The 19,296-nt window shown below is 39.2% G+C and overlaps 1 protein-coding gene across 2 annotated transcripts in view; it reads right to left on the bottom strand.

Annotated features, from left to right (window-relative positions):
- Fam171b (family with sequence similarity 171 member B) overlaps nucleotides 1-19,296 on the bottom strand; it is a 66,421-nt gene that overhangs the window by 13,678 nt on the left and 33,447 nt on the right. For both annotated transcript variants that reach the window (XM_063259415.1, XM_063259414.1), the window contains exons 2-4: nucleotides 10,429-10,662; nucleotides 4,781-4,873; nucleotides 1,294-1,452 (exon numbers count right to left, since the gene is read on the bottom strand). In XM_063259415.1, the coding sequence (XP_063115485.1) occupies nucleotides 1,294-1,452; nucleotides 4,781-4,873; nucleotides 10,429-10,662 (486 nt within the window). The remainder of the gene's footprint in view (nucleotides 1-1,293; nucleotides 1,453-4,780; nucleotides 4,874-10,428; nucleotides 10,663-19,296) is intronic.

Raw genomic sequence — 19,296 nt, 5'->3', positions numbered from 1 at the left:
TGCAGTGCACTGCAGGGAATGTCTGTTGCAGTCACAGCTGTGTAGAGAAGGGAAAAATTTTGTGATCAGAAAGTGAGGGTCACTAGTGTGGGAATCACTGCAGAGAAGATGCCTGCCTAACCAGGAAGACCAGTTTGTCATTATTGCTTATTGCTGTCATTTCTGGCTGTTTCCCAAATGAAGCATCCAAAAACTTTTTTAAATTTATAGATGAAAAAGAAAAGAGAAAGAAGACAGAGGAAAGAGAGAGACAGAAACAGAGACAGAGAAATTCAAAACTAACACAACTGAGACGATCTAATTACACAATTGTGCGAGATGATTTTAAACAATGGGCTCCCAGTTATGCTGCAAGGAGCAATTAGAATTGGTAGAATAATGTGGACATGTAGTCACATGTAAGTGTAAAATCCCATCATCCCCTTCAGTTTTAAATCACAAGAGTCTAAAATATTGAAGCTGTTGACTCTGGAAAGCATATATACACAATATTTACTGATATATAACTCAGAGAGGATAGTTAAAACATATAAAAAGAAAAATTACAATGGCTTACTCCAATCTATGTGTTTGGTTCTTTTTATTTATTTTATTTTATTTTATTTTGCACCTACCTATACCTAACAAAAGCCTTGGGGAAAAAAAAAAAAACCTGGTAGCTACAACCTGAAGTGTGCCCTTACGGGTAAAACAAAAACCCCTAAGACCTCATTGTCATCAACAAATCACCAGGCGAGAGTGCGAATTTAGCTCTAGGGTCACTGACACGTTCATCAGTTTGGTAAGACTGCATAACAAGTCAAACTATGAAAAGACATGTATAAATGTCTTTAAAGCCAATTCCCATTTTTAAGTGTACTTGTAACTTATAAAGTTTATAATAATCATATCATTTTCTATACTTAGTTTACTTGGTTTGGGTCAAATGAAATTTAATGAATTAAAATAAAATGAAATTTTCTTTAATTTGAGATAATGCAGGCCAAAGACTTCAGCACAATCATTCTCTCAATCAATAAAAAATTGCTTAGACACCTGCCTTGCAAGCAGGCAACTCGGTACCGAGTTCGATCCCCGGTACTGATAAAAAGAAAGGAAAAAAAATTGCTTAGAAACATTTTAGTAACTATGAAGATTTATGTTTTAAAAGTGACATGTGCTTTCCAAAGCTTAAACAAATATCAAATTTCTAATAACTATCTAAAAATCCCTAATTAAACTGCATTGGAAAAAAGATTTATATAGTAAAGTTTCTTACAAATACGTTGAGACTATGCACAAACTAGCAAGTACCTGGTTTACTGAGAGTAATTCCAGTTGTATACTGAAAATTATTCACTTTCAAAAACTGTTGTAGAACTGTAAGATAGCCGGTAACGTTGCTAATGTGATGGTTGTCCGGAAGTTTAATTAAAGCTTTTGAAAACTGAACAGTTGGTTGAGATTTGGCATCTGCAGAAAGGAAACCTCATTAACAAACACGCAAAAAAAAAAACCAAAATAAAACAAACCAATAAAACAAGTGTGTATTTGCATAGCATCATAGGTTAAGACACTTTACTTTAACAAAAGTGGATATAATTATTTCTAAAAGACACTAACACCTTGTATAATTACGAATTTAAATCCAGAACTGGTTAACTATGAAATTCCCCTTTCTTTAGATCACACAAAGCAGCTTTGTAGCAAGATTCTGTTGCCCAGAATCCCTTCATGCCTTTTCGGGTTTCCCTCTAGGGAACCCCACACTGGCCCCTTGTAACTCATGTGGTTCGCTTGGGCTCTCATCTCGATAAAACCCAAAGTTGTGGTGGATGCCAGAAGAGGCTGAAACCAACAAAAGCATCTCAATCTTCTAGTGGCCCAATTTGTCCCCCACTGGGCCTTTTCCCAGGCCCAGCCAATGAGATGTGACGTGAGTTTTGTTTGGACTTGGAGAGAAGGCTTGCTGGGACTTTCTGGGGGAAGGTTTACATCTGGGATAGCCCTCCTGTGACCAAATTCAGATCCTGTTTGAAAACCAAGTCAATATTAAAGAGCGGAAAAATTTTAAAAGGCAGAAAAGCACTAGTTTTCCAGTACAGCACAATTTAAAGTTGATCCCACTTCTTTAAAAAAATCTCTTTTGGGCTCCAGCTATTTAGGACTTTTTTTCAGCAACTTGCAAGGGAAGGTGTCATTGATTTTATACCAAAATGGATAGATTTCTTTATCAGATAGCTAATTATACATTGAAATTTTTCCAAATGTCAAGTAGTCATCTTATAAATATTATCTCATTTCCATAATTTTGAATTGACTATCCAGTATTCATCAAATGAGAACTCAGGGACAATATGAATATATCTGTAACGACTAGATTTCATGTAACTCAAGGAACAACTTTTAAATCATTAAAATTAAAAATTATCAGAAACATCGGCTTTTGGTTTGGATCTTAAGATCACTCATAAAGTTAGAATAAACCATTTGAATTATTAAGATGAAAAGTATCAATTTTTAAAGTTTCTTTACAGTAAATAATAGATGAATGTAAGACATCAATTTCTTTAAAAAAAGAGACATCAATTTCTAGTTTATTTTTTATGTGCTAAGCCAGAAAAATAACTGAAAAACAAATAGCTAATTTAAAACACTACAACTATATATCTCTATAGTTATAAATATAGATATAAATATACACACATATATATTGCTTTAGATCACTTATGTACTACGTACAATTTATACTTTTAAAGTATGTAAATTAACTATGTTAATCAAAGTTCTTATAAAGGAAAACATGCATGCTATGTAAAATATCTAGCTCAACTTCTCAAAGACTGTATATTCTTACTTTTTCCATTTTCACCTACTCTTTTACCACAAATACATTCACACAGATGCCAAACTCATGACCACTGTGCAAAATGAACACCTCCTGATTAAGCACTGAATGCAAGTCGCAGAATAAAAATGTCCATTTTCTATAAAAAAGACTTAATGCCATCAGGAATATCCATTCTTTGCTGCCTTTTCTCAGCAATCGGCCACCTCCTAAGGAAATATGGGGACAGTAACTGGAAGTGCTCTGAAAATTCACGAGGGCTCACGGTGCCCCCAGAGGACCTGCCAGGCAGTACTGCCCAGGCAAACGTGCTCCTCGTTGCTTGGTAGGTGGCGCTGCCTGGGGATGGGACATGCTCACGCTAGTCCATTCCGAGTACTCCAGCAGCAACCACCACTATAAAGATTAATAAGTTCATAATTTATAAAACTACAATTTAGCTAAAGAGGTGAATAAGAGATAAGGATATACGTCAAAACAAGCCCAAAATAAGGTTTTAAAGACAACACAAACGTGGAACTCTGGAGAAGCCGATTTCACAAGGGCCCAGCAGCATACACGGTGGCCCTTCTGTCAGGGACCCAGTTCCTTTACTTCCCAGCCTCCCGCACCCAACCCAACCTCTGCTCAAAATTCTCCTAAACGTGCGGATATCTCAAGAATACTTGGGTCTTCAGCCTCCTACTCCATTTCTAAATGGTATTAAGTATTCTAGTTTAATAGCTTAAAACTAAGTAACTTCTACAAATAAAAAGAAGTTTCCTACACAGGTGTTTGGATTATCAACTGGATTGGCCTGACAGACACCTAGGACATGAGGAAAGCACACCACTAGATGGGTCTGGGTGCGCCCCTGGGCAGTGACTTTGGGGTCTCTATCTGGTTCTGGCCCCTTCCTCCCTCTCTACTCTTCTCCTACTCCCCACTTCTTGGATATCACACGTTGAGTGGCTTTTCTATGTCCTGTCCCTCTAGCATGAGGCTTCCACCTTGAAGCCAACCAGCCACGGACTGAAATTCTGCAACCATGAGCCAATACAAACGTGTCTCCTACATCTGTGTATGCCAGCTATTTTTTTCCAGCAACAGAAAAATGTCGTATGACAACTCTCATAATGGACTCCAACTCCACCTTGAGAACTTTCACCAATATAGAACAAAGAAACAAACAAGTCAAATTGTTGTCACTGATAAAGGTACTGTATAATAACGTAAAGTCATAGAATGCCTGCGTTTCTCCTATGCACTAATTAAGGGGTGCAGGCAGGCAACATAAGGCCCAGACATTCATATTAATGGTGGGTCAAGCTGAACTGGAGGACATAACTTGAATCAGTACCCAAAGTGAGACTTTGCATCTCTCTCTTAGGACGTGCAAGTAAGGGAAGTCATGTTTACCTAGCACGTACAAAAACTACTGAGTGTCAGGCCTCTCCCACACAGGCAGAAAGACTTCCAAAAAGGCAGGAATGAAAATAACTCTCAATTAGAGAGCCTCAAAAGTCTGCATGACATGAATTCTGTCCTTTCTCCTACCTGACTGACCACTACTACATCCTGGTGAGAGATGTGATTTTGAAAAAAGACTAACAGGGGCTGGAGGTTTGGCTCAGCAGCATAAGCACCTGCCATGCAAGCAGGCGGTCGTGAGTTCAATCCCCGGTACCGATAAAAATGAAAAAGACAAAAAAAAAAAAAAAAAAAGACTAAGAGAAACTCTTTCCAGTATTTTCTAAATTCACATATTCCCAGTTGGGAAGCTAGAAAAGTAAATGAGAAAATGATTCCCACTGCAAGAAACATGAGTTGTATAGTAAGACAAGTTTGATTAGATCAATTTAGTCAATGCTAACCATCACTGATTGATTTAGATTTTTCAAGTTATAAGCATTACTGATTCACTTAAATAATAATCACGTTGTTTTCCTACTAGGAAAGAAGTGCTGTACTTACCAGCTAATTTTCCAGTAATCAAGACAGTGTCTTCAAATAGCCATATGTTCGCTTGGCTTTGCGGGAACAGTGAAAGTGTAACTGATGAATATACTGTGAAATACAGCACAATTAAAAGCATTTAATGTAGAGGAAAGGATGGGACAAGTACAATTCTGTTACAGCAAGTTCTAAAAACTGAAAAAAATGAGAAAAAAGCAAATTGCTTCTTGGAAAGAACAACTGAAAACAAAGCAAAAATGAATATGAAATATGGAGGAAAGATAAAACACAATGAAATGAGAAGAAATCACTGGGCATCACTATTTTAGTTTACTCATCTCTTCTATCGCAAAGAGGTTCTCATCAGGACAATTGATGATGTTCTGTACGACCCCAACGTAAGTGATCAAGTTACGTGTCTAAGTAATTCCCTGCTTTTTTATCTGTATAATCATTACTTGTTATTTAGTTCTTAGAAACTCTTTTTTTAAGTTTTTCTTGGTCCCCTGACTCAAGGTTCTCTTCCCACATAAAGTAAGATGCTCTTCTGATACAGCATGCTTTACAAAACCAATTCGCAGCAGGCAGAGGAGGTGGCCCCAAGGAACCCCATCAGCAGCCCCAGGCAGCACCGTAGGGCGAGCTGAACCAGGCTGTGCAGCAAGGCTTCAGAATCACCAAGAGCTTGATCAAGGGCAGATCATCTAAAATATGGTTAAAATATTTCAAGACCTGGTCAGGAAGCTGCCACAGAAGATCGTTTAATAAAAAAGAACAAACCAAACTGACCAATCGTACAAAAGAGAATCAGTTTTGAGGAGTTCCCAAAACACCAACTCTCATTTTGTACCTCCCCTCTGTGACCTGAGTACACAAAAGGAACAGAAATCACACGGTATCCTCAGTCCTCTTAAAAGAGAAAACACATTTGCAAGCAATGCCTTTACAGACACTTCAAAGCTCTCTAAAGGAAGCTGGAGAAAAGAGGAGCACAGAACAAGTACGCAGCCACGGGGGGACTTGAAACGAACCATTCTTCATTCCTTGTTCTGCCAAATGCAAGGGTAATTTCAATTTCAGAATACATGAACATTTAGACTGGTGAATGCACTTACTACATTGGAGAGGGTGGTGAGGCTGGATCTGGGACCTCGGAATGACTGCAGGCAGGAACTACGCTGCATTTGAATGCTTTTCAGTCGCGGGCAGTTTAAAGGAGGCGGCAATGATCGACAGCTGCCATGAGGCCATAAAGCCTGAGAATCGCTGCCAACACCACTAAAACTCACAGTGCAGATTGTTTTTCACCTAAACCCTTTTTCTTACTAAAAAGGGATAAACACCCGTCCATGCTGGAAAAGTTGAAGATATAGCAAGGAATAAGAAAATGATGGTCATTTCAAAACTGCCACAGAAGCAGTAATGAAATTAACACTTTAATGTAACTTTTAGTTGGTTTTTCCTATGAGGCTTTTTTTTAATCAGGAGAATGATATTGTACCCTGAATAGTTTTACTCTGCTCTTTCTGTCTCTCTACAGACACTTTCTGGAACACGTTTAAGGACACAGTCGTTTTGTTGAAGCATCCAGATTCACTCACGCACAGCACTATACACTGCAGGGTTTAGGCTATTCCCACCTTCACGGTTGTATAAAAACATCATAATTAGTTCCGTGGCGCACCAGAATCTGTCCACTCTATTTCTTTGTAGGTTTGCTTTTAACAGAGTACAGTGGGGCACTGTTGAGTTAAAGTGTATGAAGACTGTGAAGTTCTTAACACATTTTTTAAAAGTCGCCCAAATTGTTTTGCAATCCTAGAGCCAAAGTACACCACCCTCACTAGGTTTGCGAAGGTTGATCCATCTTGTTTTGTCAGTACTGAAAATAATCACTTTCTAAGAACTTGCCTCGGAAAAAGCAAAGAAGTAATATTTTTGCAGTGTACAGGGCGTTGATTATCAGGAAGATAAAGTATGTTCTCATGCCACTCATCATTTATACTTGCTTTCTTTGAAAATTGCCTGTCCTTTTAACCTTACTCAAGCAGGATTTTGCACTAATTAATGTGCATGAATTCTCTGCATAGTGAACACATCATCCTTTACTGTTTCAAATATACTTTCAACCTTAGTTGCTTGTGTTTTCTTTTGCAGCAATACCGAATATTTTAGTTGTGTGAAACAGCAAATTACCTCTAATAAATCTTTTAATTACCAGGTATCTTTACACATTTATTCTTGAAGGATTAAAATTTCGCCAGTTTTTTTTTCTTTTTAAGTGAATTAAGTCTATAAACCAATCTAGCAAAAATTAAAATCTTTGCAATATTTCAGCTTCCTAAGAAGAAATGTTTGTCTAAACATCCAGAATTCTAGTTTATTTGATTTTTTTCTAGAAATATTAGTCAGACTGAGTAATTTTAGTTTCTTTGCATGCACAGTTGTTTTACCTTTCATTCAATGTATTTTGTTTGTTCTTATCGTTCTGAGAGGGACTTCCTGTCACTGTTTTTCCTAACCAGTTATTACACCAGTACATAAGAACACATGTTCACTGGTCCTAATGCTAACTTTGTAACCAGTAACTGTCGAAATTACACTCATTTTAAGTTTTAAGCCTGGCAATCCAGAGTTAAGATTGTATCACGGTAGAAGAGCTTGTTTAGCGTGTGTGAGGTCCTCAATTCTATGCCCAGAATTTTAAAAAAGGATTGAGAAGCTATAGTTTTCCAGGATAAAATCATGCCAGCTTGATCTTCTTTCCCCGCTTTTTCTATTAACACCTTTCTTGTATTAAGAACTGCTACAATGTGAAATACTATGAACCTCTGTGCTTACTTTTTTAGGAGAAGCACCTGTAATATATTTTACAGTTAAGTATGACTGCGAGAACCTCAGTACGATACAGATGTAGTATCTTGTTTGCTGCTATTCCTGTTGTTGTTGTTTGTTGTTTGTTTGAGACAAGGTCTCACTCTGTGGCCCAGGTGGACCTTGAACTCATAGTGATTCTCCTGCCTTAGCCTCCTGAGTGCTGGGATTACAGGTGTATGCTACCACACCTGGCTTATTATTACAGTTTTAAAAATATTCTTTTCTTAATTAAGCATAGATATAGATAACTATTGTTATACGATGGTCATTATAATTTGTTTTACTAGTATGACATATTAAAGTTAAGAGTTTAATTTGACTCCCATACTCCCGTGATGAATGAAAATCCTACCTGGTCTTGACTGGATGGTTTATATGAATAATGGCAAACTTCTTTTCAGTCTTCTATTTTAGAATTGTTGCATTTAGCTACCGGCTAGATTAACATATAAAAGTGTGCACACGCATATGTTTTATGTGTGTGACAGAGAGCACATAGAGGGGCATCTAAAGTTTGTGTTATCTCTGTTAGGTCTTGAAGTAAGGGTATATTACTTTCATAAAACACTTGCGATACCTTTTAAAACAATACACTGGGTTTTATTTTAAAACAACACACTGGGTTTAAAATAATACACTGGGTTTTGTACCTTTTATACTTTATAGACTACAAGGATTATTGGCTTTTGTACTTAGAACACAATGATTCAACATCATCCAAAATCAAAAGTAGTTATTTACATATCAGAAAATTATTCAATTGTACAACACTATTATGAATGCTTAAAATTTATTCTGCAATCCTTTTCTTTTTCTTGCCCTCTTTTACTTCCCCCATGTTTACTATTTAGATTGGCCAGATGTAAGCATAAGGCTATGTTTTTATATTTCGTCAATGATCTCATCTTTGTTTTCCAATGTCTACCAATTACTTTAATCTTATTTCCTTTTCTCATTTTATCTGAATGTCTCTTTAATTATTTTTCTGTCTCTAGTAAATGACAAGTATGTTCAGCTTGTCTGTCCTTTGGCAAAAGAGCAACCGACAGCCCTACACGAACGACTTCCTTCCAATCCATACCATGGCACTTCAGCGTCTGCAATGGCTCAACCTCCCCGTTACCCCGTCGGCCACACAAGCCCTTCCAGGGCTTTCTTCTGCACGTCTCCTGTGCTCACCTCCTCACTGTCCCTCTTGCCTGCAGGGGACAGGGATGTGCAGCTGTCCCTGTACACCAGAAGAACTGTCACAGCGTCCTAGCCAGCCCCTCTCCATCTCCGCCAGCCCCACTGCATTCCACACTGCTGAGTGCCTCCAGCATCCACAGTAAGGGCCTCCTGCTAAGTAGCCCTGCAGAAGGTCCTTCATCACCTGGCTCCCTTCAGCCCGCCACCCCTTCTTCCTCACCCTTTGGGGACACCAATCCCCCCAATGCCAGCGGCACACAAGCTTCAGGTGGGACACCGCTCCTGTTCACAATTCCTTCAAGCCTCTTCAGGAGAAAAGGATGCCTTTCCACGTGCTCTAGCCTGAAGTTTGTGGCCCCCTCCTAAAACTCATATTGAAGTCCTAAGCCCCAAGTTGACTGCAGTAAGAGATGAGATTTTGAATGATAATTAGGCTCAGAGGACATTTCATGAATGGAATTTAGTTCCCTTATAAAACATCTCTGAGTTTTCAAGGAATGCAAATTAAAACACCACTGAGATTCCATCTCACTCCAGAAAAAATGGCTATCACCAAGAAAACAACTAATAACAAAATCTGGAAGGCCTGTGAGGGGGAAAAGGAACCCTTCCTCACTGCTGCTGGGAGTGCATACTGGTGCAACCACTGTGGAAATCACTGCAGAGATTCCTCAAAAAACTAGGATTAGAGGTCCCATTGGACCCAGCTATTCCCCTTCTGAGTATTTTCCCGGAATTAAAAGCACAGTAAAATTTGCACACCCATAGAGTACAGTTTGTAATAACAACATCTTAGAAATAGCCCAAATACCCATCAACCAACCAACAAATAAATAGAGATGTGTGCTTTTATAGAGTATTACTCAGCCATAAAGATAAAACTGTGACATTTATAATCAAATAAGACTCTGAGACCATAATCTTAAGTGAAATAAATCAGCCACATGAGTAAATATCACATTATCACTCTGGTATGAGAAAATGAAAACATAAATAAGAACATAAATGTACAATCAATATTGTGAAATAGGAAGAAACTGTTCAAAAAGAAAGGGAATTGGGGGGGGAGGAAAGAGGGAAAAGAAAAAAGGAGAAAAGAATAAAATGAAAATTGAGCTTTTTGAATAGGGAGGGGAATGGGAATGGGGAAAAAAAAGGAGGAATCAAGATACATCAAGTATAGGTGTGAATTCCCCATAATGAATGTGGTCATCATGTAACCTGAATTTTACCAATAAGCTTAAATTTTAAAAAAAGATCTAAGGCAACTCCTGTACCTGTTCCTGGGCAGGGAACAGTGGGGAGGATTACCTATAAGCCAGAAAGCGGGTCCCGGAAAAACACTGAGCCTGATGGAACTCTGTGTCTGTACCTCCAAGCCCCAGAACAGTGAGAAACAAATTTCTGTGGTGTTTACGTCCCCCCAGCTTTTGGTATTTTATTACAGTGGTCTAAAGAAATGGACATAACATTTTCTCCAAACTGATCCTCCATCTAGCCTCCTCTCAGACATTCATATGTCAGCTCCCAAGAATGAGATATTCCTAAAAGGGGGGTGTCATTTATGTTTGGCAAATGCAGAACAAAGTTGGGGGGCTTACTGGGCATCCTCCCGGTCCTCCAGGGCAGTGGGGTCAACACGTAGCCATCTTTGTAAGCGACAATGGTTAGGCCGAGTCCTAACTGGTAGGGTACTCTGATCAGCACTGCGCCGTTGTTATTAGTCACTGTGGAATTTGTCTTCGTGTAGTTTACAAACACTTCTACAACCGCTTGGCTCAGGTACTGACGGCTGATGATGTCATTCACCTGGACTTTCAGCATAAACACGGACACTGCAAGAGAAATCGCCAGAAATCACAGCTGATTAACAAGAAAAAGCTTTTGTTACATTTGGAAAATACATGGGGGTGGATGGGTTAAGAAAAAAGGTAAGAACATTCCAATTTGAATTTCTATTATTAATAAAGCACAATATCATTACTCTGTGGTTTTCTGTTAAAAGAAGAAGGGTGAAAAAATAAGATTTCTTTCTTCAGAAAAGTACACTTATGCACTGTCTCACTAATTCTAGCCTTACTGAGTTGTTGCAGTTTGGATCAAAAATGTCACCAAAACGCTCCTGCATTGGAGCTTCCAAGATCATGGTGCTGCTGACCTCACTGACAGCTCAGCCTGCGGATGAGTTCGTAGCTGGATGTGTGGGTAAGAGGTGCAGCCTGGTGGGACAGGAGGGCTGGAGAAAGGGGGTCACTGAGCACGGACCTGACAGGGTACATTTGCGTCCCAGCCTGACTCTCTCCTCTCCCCTCCTCCCACCTTTCTGTCTTCTCCCGCCTTTTCTCCATTCTCCTGTTCCCTCTCCTCTCCCTCTCTGCTTCAGGCCACCACCAGGTGAACGGCTTTCCTCTGTGACGCCCCTCTGCATACTATTTCCTCCTCTAAACCAGCCAACTACCGACTGAAAGTGCTAAAACCATGAGTCGCAGAAAATCTTTATTCCTTTAAATTGTTTATGTCCGGTACTTGGGCCCAGAGATGAAAAGCTGTTAAATTCAAAGTTATCTATATTTAATACTAATTCCAAAAAAGTACAAAGTCTTAGATTGAAATGCCATCTTAAAAAATCCATGAACGCATGACTAGCTGCTTTATTTTGTGGTCTAGAATGCAAGGGGTACTTTTCACTTCCAGATATACGCAAAATGTCAACAGAAATTTCTCTCTAAAATATGAAGTCATTATATATGACTATATAAAAAGAATACTGACAACAACTGAAAAAAATGAGAATCAAATCTGGTTTCTGCTTAAACCTCTGCCTCACTCAATTACAGATCTTGACAATGTGTTCATTCAATTTACCAATGCTGATATCTGGCTAAAAAGAGCTTCTGTATCATGAACATGCCTTTGCCAAAGATGTTTTCTCTTGCCCTGCAAGTGGGCTCTATGATCAGGGGGCTCCTTCTTTGCCACTCCTTAGGCTTGTGACTTATGGTAACTTACTCACCTTTCTCCAAAGCCAAATGCTCATCTGAAAAACTGGGAGACTGAACCTACTTTTAGATAATAAAACCCAAATAATATGAAGAATATGCTTGGCTATAAACATACATAAAACTTGCTGTTCCACAACTGGAGAGCATGTCATAAACATCACAGAATAGTAGTAGAAAATACGTCCTAAGGGTGGGCAGGGACATAGCTCAGCGGCACAGTACCTGCCTGGCAAGCACAAGGTCATGAGTTCAGTGCCCAGTACCAAAAGAAAAAACCCAAAAAACAAACAAACAAATAAAAAAAGAAAATATGTCCTAAGTACCGCCCATGCTGCTCTACATTTGCATAAACAGAATCATTTTTATTACATAGTTTTTAATCAAGAATAGGATGTCAAAAAATCCTAGTCGGTGTTTACTAAGCCACAACACTGCTAATGAAGTAACATTATGCCTTGCCCACTCTAACTCTGATAAACCTGAAATTGGCTTTGGATCAGACACACATTTTTTAAAAAATAGTACCAATTAGGGACTCAGGCCTAGGAAAAGCACAGTCTAGCAAGTTAAAAATAACAATTCCCAAAGATCAGTGGAACAGATTAGAAGATGCAAAAACAACTCCAGACATACTAAACCACTTTATCTTTGACAAGGGTGCCAAATACATTCACTGCAAGAAAGATAGCCTCTTTAATAAATGGTGCTGGAAAAACTGGCTTTGCACATGCCAAAGATTAAAATTGGACCTGTATCTTTTACCACACGCTAACCCAAGTTAGAATGCATCAAAGATTTAAATATTAAAACAGAAACATTAAATCTCCTGGAAGACAAAGTAGGTAAAACTTTTGAAGACACTGGTATAGGCACAGACATCAATTGCACAGGAACTATCACAAAGAATCAACAACTGGAATCTCATCTTATTGAAAAGCTTTTGTACAGCAAGAGAAACCACCAACAGAGTGAAGAAAGAACCCATGATGTGGGAAAAAACGTTTGCCAGCTGTTCCTCAGACAAAAGATTACTATTAAGAACATGTAAAGAACTCAAAAAAATCAGTCCTCCTAGATTTAAAAACTCAATCTAAAAATGGGCATCTGAGATGAATATACACTTCTCAGATGAAATACAATAGCAAATTAACATATGAAAAAATGTTTAACATCACTCATCAGTCAAGAGATGTAAATTAAAGCAACCTTGAGATTCCATCTCACGCCGGGAAGAATGAATATTATCAAGAAACCAGCCAATAAGAAACATTGGAGGAGCTTTGAGGAAAAAGGAACCCTTCTCCAACTGTTAGCAGGAGGACAGACTGGTGCAACTACTGTGGAAATCAGTGTGGAGATTCCTCACAAAACTAAGATTAGAGGTCTCATGTGACACAGGTATTCCCCTTCTGAGTATTTTTCCAGAAAAATCAAAAACCTCATACCCCTATGATGTATATGTGCACCCATGTTTATAATAGCAAAATTTATAACTAGATCTTGGAAATAACCTAAATGCTCACCGACTAAGAACTAGATAAGATGTGCTATTTTACACAATGTAGTACTACTCAGCCATAAAGAAAGACAAACTTGAGACTTCCATAGGTATATGGACGCAACTTGAGACCATACTCATAAGTGAAATAAATCAGACATGCATGTGTAAACACCGTATTGTCTCATTAGTGTACCATTGCTGACCCCGATAGCTGTTTTGAAATTTTGTTTTATTTTTCTCTTTAAAATAAAATGGATTTAAAAAGAAAAAAATAATAGTACCACCAAGCCTTTCAATAGACTAAAACATAATACAAACACAAGCATACTTTAGTGCATATCCTCTTATGTGATAGGTTTAACCATACTAAGATCTAACATGTAAACCAATCACTGTGTTTATTTCTAGGTGCATAAATCTCCCCACTCACCAAACAGCTCTCATCAGAGAGATCACGTGTTTCCTTCCTGTTACACACATTGGTAAGTGAGAGTGGGCGAGGCAGGGAAAGTCACCCACAGCCACCCCACGACAGGTGATGGAAACAGGGCAGAGCTGGGCGCACCTCTCCTCTAAGCCTGTGCCCGTCCTGCCCTGCATGGTGTCTACTTGATTATATTCTTAAAAGCAGCCTTCGTCCTCCATGTGCAGGGTACAGATGGGAACAACTGAAGGGAGGAGAAGAGGGAACTGCAGCCTTGAAAATCATAGCTTAAGACAAGGTTCATTAGTCTACACAAAACACCATCACTTCCCAGGGCAGTGACTTCCACGTACAGTCAAGCACCACAAAGCATTCTGGTCATGACAGACTGTACAAATGCCACTGGGCCTACTATTTGGTGACATCAAACCCACTGTAACGTGGAACTGCGTGGCTCACGAGTGTGTCAGGATGCTGGGATAAACACACTTGCTGTGCTGCTGGGAATATAAAAGCATAGCATGCACAACTATGCACGCAATGTCATGCTTGAGAATGACCATGGTATGTTTCTGGTTGGTGTAGTTATTACGTTATGTTTTTTACCATTACATCAGAGCATACTTCTACTAATACAAAAATGCCAACAGTGAAACAGATGCCAGGTTGCGCATTGAAACACCTGGACTGTATGTAGAGACCAGGTCTAGTGACTGAGCTCTACCATCTAGGTTTGTCTGAATCTCTTGGTGGGGTTCACACAATTACTAAATCACTTAATGATGCACTTTGCAGAACATATTCCCACTACTATGTTCCTTAAGAGACACAAGACTACATTCAAGTCAAGTATGAGGAAGATATTCCAAGATAGCCAAAGTATATCCCCGCCTTAGTTTCCACAGCGTTCCTCGTAGCTTGTAGAAGGTCAAATCATTTGTGAGCAGTCATCACTGTCATTACTTTCACTAGATAAAGTTAGGAACGTCAAGTACCACGAGACCAGTTAGGGCGCGTGCTTCAACTCCAACCCACTCCAATCTTCCCCAACTACTTCAGTATTTTTTGCATCATATGGCAACTACAGTCCTTTAGTGCAATCTCACTCTAAAGTAAATAAAGTTGTTTTAGCTGTCTAAAATCAAAATATTTTACTAGGCTGGAATGAATATATGTCCCTGGTGCCGAACTCTGTATGCCTGTTATTACAAAAGTCTCAGTACACCTTTGCAAAATATATACTATCATGTCCATTTTATCAATGAAGAAATGAGAAAACTGTCCAACAATATCTATGCATGCCCTATGACACACCCTGTGAGTGTTTGGGTCAAACTATTAAAAATTACTCATCATTTGGGGATTAAATTCTTAACATAAATTTAAAAGGAACAATAAAAGTATCTCCTATCCACACATCCACGGAACTATGCTAAATAGAAAATATAACTCTTAAGCAAAATTATAAAAGGTTCTAACATATGTAACATGATGGCCAAGGACAAATGTTGAGTTGATCCATCTAGTACGAACAGCTATGCTTAATAAAGACAAGCAGCTGCTGCTCAATTCAGAGTAATTCCCTCAGCCATTTAGCCCCTCATTAAAATTCATATATGTAAAGAGCCATCGGCCTAAAGGGCCCTCTGATGCATGCCAGGGAGATCCGATGAGGACACCAAATGAAGACACACTGAAGCCAATCACTGCCTGCCCTGAATTTCCTAGAAAGCCTGTGAGCTCATTCCCACTAGGTTCTCAGTGCTGGACCTTCAGGGCTTGGTCCCTCTCTTTCGGAAGCTCCAGCAGGATCGATCTGTGGGTGCATCAGAACCTTTCCTGTGAAGTCTCTTTGTTTGTCTTAGCCGAGGTCAGTTTTTGTTGTTCGTTCCCAAAGCAATCACCTTACATAATATCAAGTATAACTGTAGCTACAGGATGTTTTATGAATAGGCCACTCTACTTCAAGAAATAGAGGAAGGATGATGTTAGGTATGAGTCATATAAGAGAGAGACAGAGAGACAGAGAGACAGAGAGAGAGAGACAGACAGATTGGATTTAACTAAAAGCCACAGGAATTAGGATTCCCTGCTTAAATTCGCTAACTGGTTTATGGAAACCAAATGTACCTAAAATGGCTGCTTTAATAGCATATTAAAAAATAAAATTCAATAAGGAATTTGTATTATTAATTCATTTGCTTCAAACGTCAATTTCAGAAATTTTCAGAGGCCTTGCATTTAAAAATTCTAATCTGTGGTAACGTCTTATGTTAAATTCACAAAATAACTGTAGATTCCATCTGTTCCAGCCTCATAAAAGAACAGAAGCCAAAATAAGGCACTGAAAGCCGACATCTGAAGCTGAGTTTGATTAAAATGTTTCCTAATCCGGAATGGTGTGGTTGCATTTTTCACAAATAATGTTGCAAATCTGATCAGAAAATATATCTAGAGAGAAAAAAAAGCCAGATTTGAAAAGGTCTAATCTTGACTGATGGTCAAGATGAGCTCTTGATGAGGTCTAATTCTCTCTGATGAGGTCCCGGGTACCCACCCGTCTCTTCTATCTCTCCATAGACCTGATACCTGACCGGCAGGCTGCTCTCCAGTTTGACTCAGGGAGAAAAAAACCAGCCAACATATTTTTATAATAGTTTCCTCCCCAATCCCAGCAAGTGAAAGCTGACATCATAAAATGCAAATTTAAAATAGGCATTCATTTTTTTTTTTAAATGCACCTAACAGGCCTCAGTGCCAAAAAAATCACATCACCCAATTTCATCTTAATGGACTTTACTTTCTGGTATTAAGACGAGGAAAATGAACAGCTAATAAACTCCAACCCCACCGTCCACACTCTGCTCACCAGGCTCTCTCTGGCTGACCTGTTTGGGGATGTGGCTCCCAGGGTACGCACCAGGGCATTTTTTCTCCCCAGTCCATGCCAAGAAGGAAACCTTCCTTTCTTGTCAACAAGCCTCTTTTATTTTTCCACCCTTAAGCAATTTTTTCTCTCACCCTCACATAATACCCAGCAAAAATACTGGAATAAAAAGATAGACTAATGTGGCTGAAAGCTTGGTGAAAGCAATTAAAAAGGCAAGAAAAGCTGCATTCAAATAAAGTTATAAGAAGTTACCTGCTCAGAACTTCACCAGAATACTGTGGCTTCTGTGGTATCAACTGTTTGATGAAGCCAGCACCACCAGCATCCAGAAGTAATATACACTCACAACCCCATTTGCTGGTTCTGTCCTCCAGCAAAAACCCTTTGGCACTTAGACTGGGCAGATCCCGTGATTAAATATGTGGTTTTCAGCCAGAGGTACAAGTGTCTCCATAGTCCACATACCCTTCTCCACCGTGTTGTTCCACCCCAGGAACCGACCATTTTCTCTGTCGCTTAATTATAATCATTATATCTTGCCCACATAATCTTCTTTTCAATATGTCGCCATGGATTGTGAAACGGTTCAATATCAAATGGTTCCAACTGTGCTCTTAGAAAACATGTAATTTAAATGTTGAGAGAAACAAGTAAAAATAAAACACATATCAATGAGCTATGTCCCAAGGTTGCTAGTTACTTCTGTCAGGTCATTAGAAGACGCATCATTAAACAGTCAGAAACATTACAGTTTGAAGAATAACTAAGAGGAATAAAGAAATGTTCTTTTAAAAGTGCATTGGAACCAATACTGCATTATGGCTTTGCAGCAGATGGGTAACTCAAAGTCTGCACAGGGTTTTAAAAAATACATTTGGGGGCCAGGGATATAGCTCAGCAGCATAAGCACCTGCCTGGCAAGTACAAGATCCTGAGTTCAATTCCTGGTACAAACAAATATATACATATATACAAATACGTGCATTATATATATAGTACAATACTGCCATATATATATTTGGGTGGCACATAAATCTGATACGGGATAGGCTGACAGAACTTACAATTCCACTTGTTGTCAAGCAGATCAGACCACTGTCCTTTTATGCCATTGCCCTTATGTAGAACACAACTGCGACCTTGGAAGAAAACCTCTCCTTTGCACCTTTCTCTCATAAAAAACCAGCTATCTGTCATGAGCATCTACAATGACTTCATTCACTATATTGCACCTTTGTTTCCTCTACAGGAATATAATGCAAGAACCGAAGCCTTTATACCACAGGTGTGCCCGTGTCACTGACAGCTAGTGGTCACCTTGTAACAGCCAGCAAAACTGAACCAGCATGGTGCCGGGTGTGGAGGACCCGCTGAGGATTGTTGCCAACAACATCAAAAGGAGACCTGGAGAGGAAGATGGAGAGGAATTTGAGAGGACCTGGAGAGGAAGATGGAGAGGAATTTGAGAGGACCTGGAGAGGAAGATGGAGAGGAATTTGAGAGGACCTGGAGAGGCGTTGTGTTACTGGTTCTCCTGTTGCATTGGTCCTCCTGAAGGAGCTTGTTGAGCCTCTCTCCTGCTATGAACTTGGCTGTTCTCATTGTCGGAGGACTTTGGGACCTCACTGTCCCTGAGGATGGCTGTGATACTTTTCAGGGGAGCCCTGGTCCTCACTTTGAGTGCTGCTTCCTGGCTCCAGCCTGCTGGATCCCTCAGCCTGCTGGCATAGCTCCTTCACCCTGCTGGCACAGACTTTCTAGCTTCCACCACTGACCTTTGGGCCTTCCCAGTGTGGATCCATGAAACACTGTCCTGGGCCTTAGGTCTCCAGCTGGACTCCTGCAGGTCACTGCCATGGCATTCAAGCCTCAGCTGGATTCTTCAGCTCCTTAGTGTATGAATACATTTCCTGCAGATTTCTTGTGCTTGCCTCTTTGGGTGACCATTATAAAATAATTCTGTAAATTATGTGTCCTATTAAATTGTTTTCCTCGCAAATCCTGATAAGTAAATTTTTTAAAAGATTAATTTTCATGAAATAAATTTAAAAGACTTCATTCTGATAAGAACCAGGAAAAACAGGGAGCACAAAATATAGCAAGATAACATTGTTAGGAGAATTAGAAACACTCACATAAATTCATTCAACAAATGTTTAACGACTGCCTGCTTTCAGTCAGATCTGCACTAGATGGGGATGAGGATAGAAACATGAACAAAACACAGCCTTCCATTGAGGAAGTTTATTCATGGGGAAAACATAAAGAAAATGTACCGCATAATTTCTCATGATAAACGTGGCAACAAAGTAATATTGAAACAAAATAACTTTCTGCAGTACATAACAATCTATGAAATAATATAAAATTTAGAATTAAGATGCATGACAATTCCTGTAACTATCTAAAAATGTGAACCTAATATCTACTCTGAAATCAGTTCATGCTAATTTTTTGGACCATATGTCACGAAACATTGACATTTTGAATTCAGGTCTTCTAAGGACCAACCCTTGCCTTCTCGTTTCCTGTGATCTGACTTTTTAATACGTTCCTAGAGAGACTCTACAGTAAGAACTCAAGAGAGGCCAAACTTCTTCTCAGGACCCAAGTCAGACTTCACTGTGAGCCTTGAGAGACTTGGCTTGCTCC

Source organism: Cavia porcellus, unplaced genomic scaffold (assembly GCF_034190915.1).
Source record: "Cavia porcellus strain 051 isolate PalLab524CR breed Dunkin Hartley unplaced genomic scaffold, mCavPor4.1 scaffold_12, whole genome shotgun sequence".
Lineage (NCBI taxonomy): Eukaryota > Metazoa > Chordata > Mammalia > Rodentia > Caviidae > Cavia > Cavia porcellus.
The sequence above is the reverse complement of the archived record's forward strand: the minus strand, read 5'-3'. Positions and strand labels throughout refer to the sequence as shown.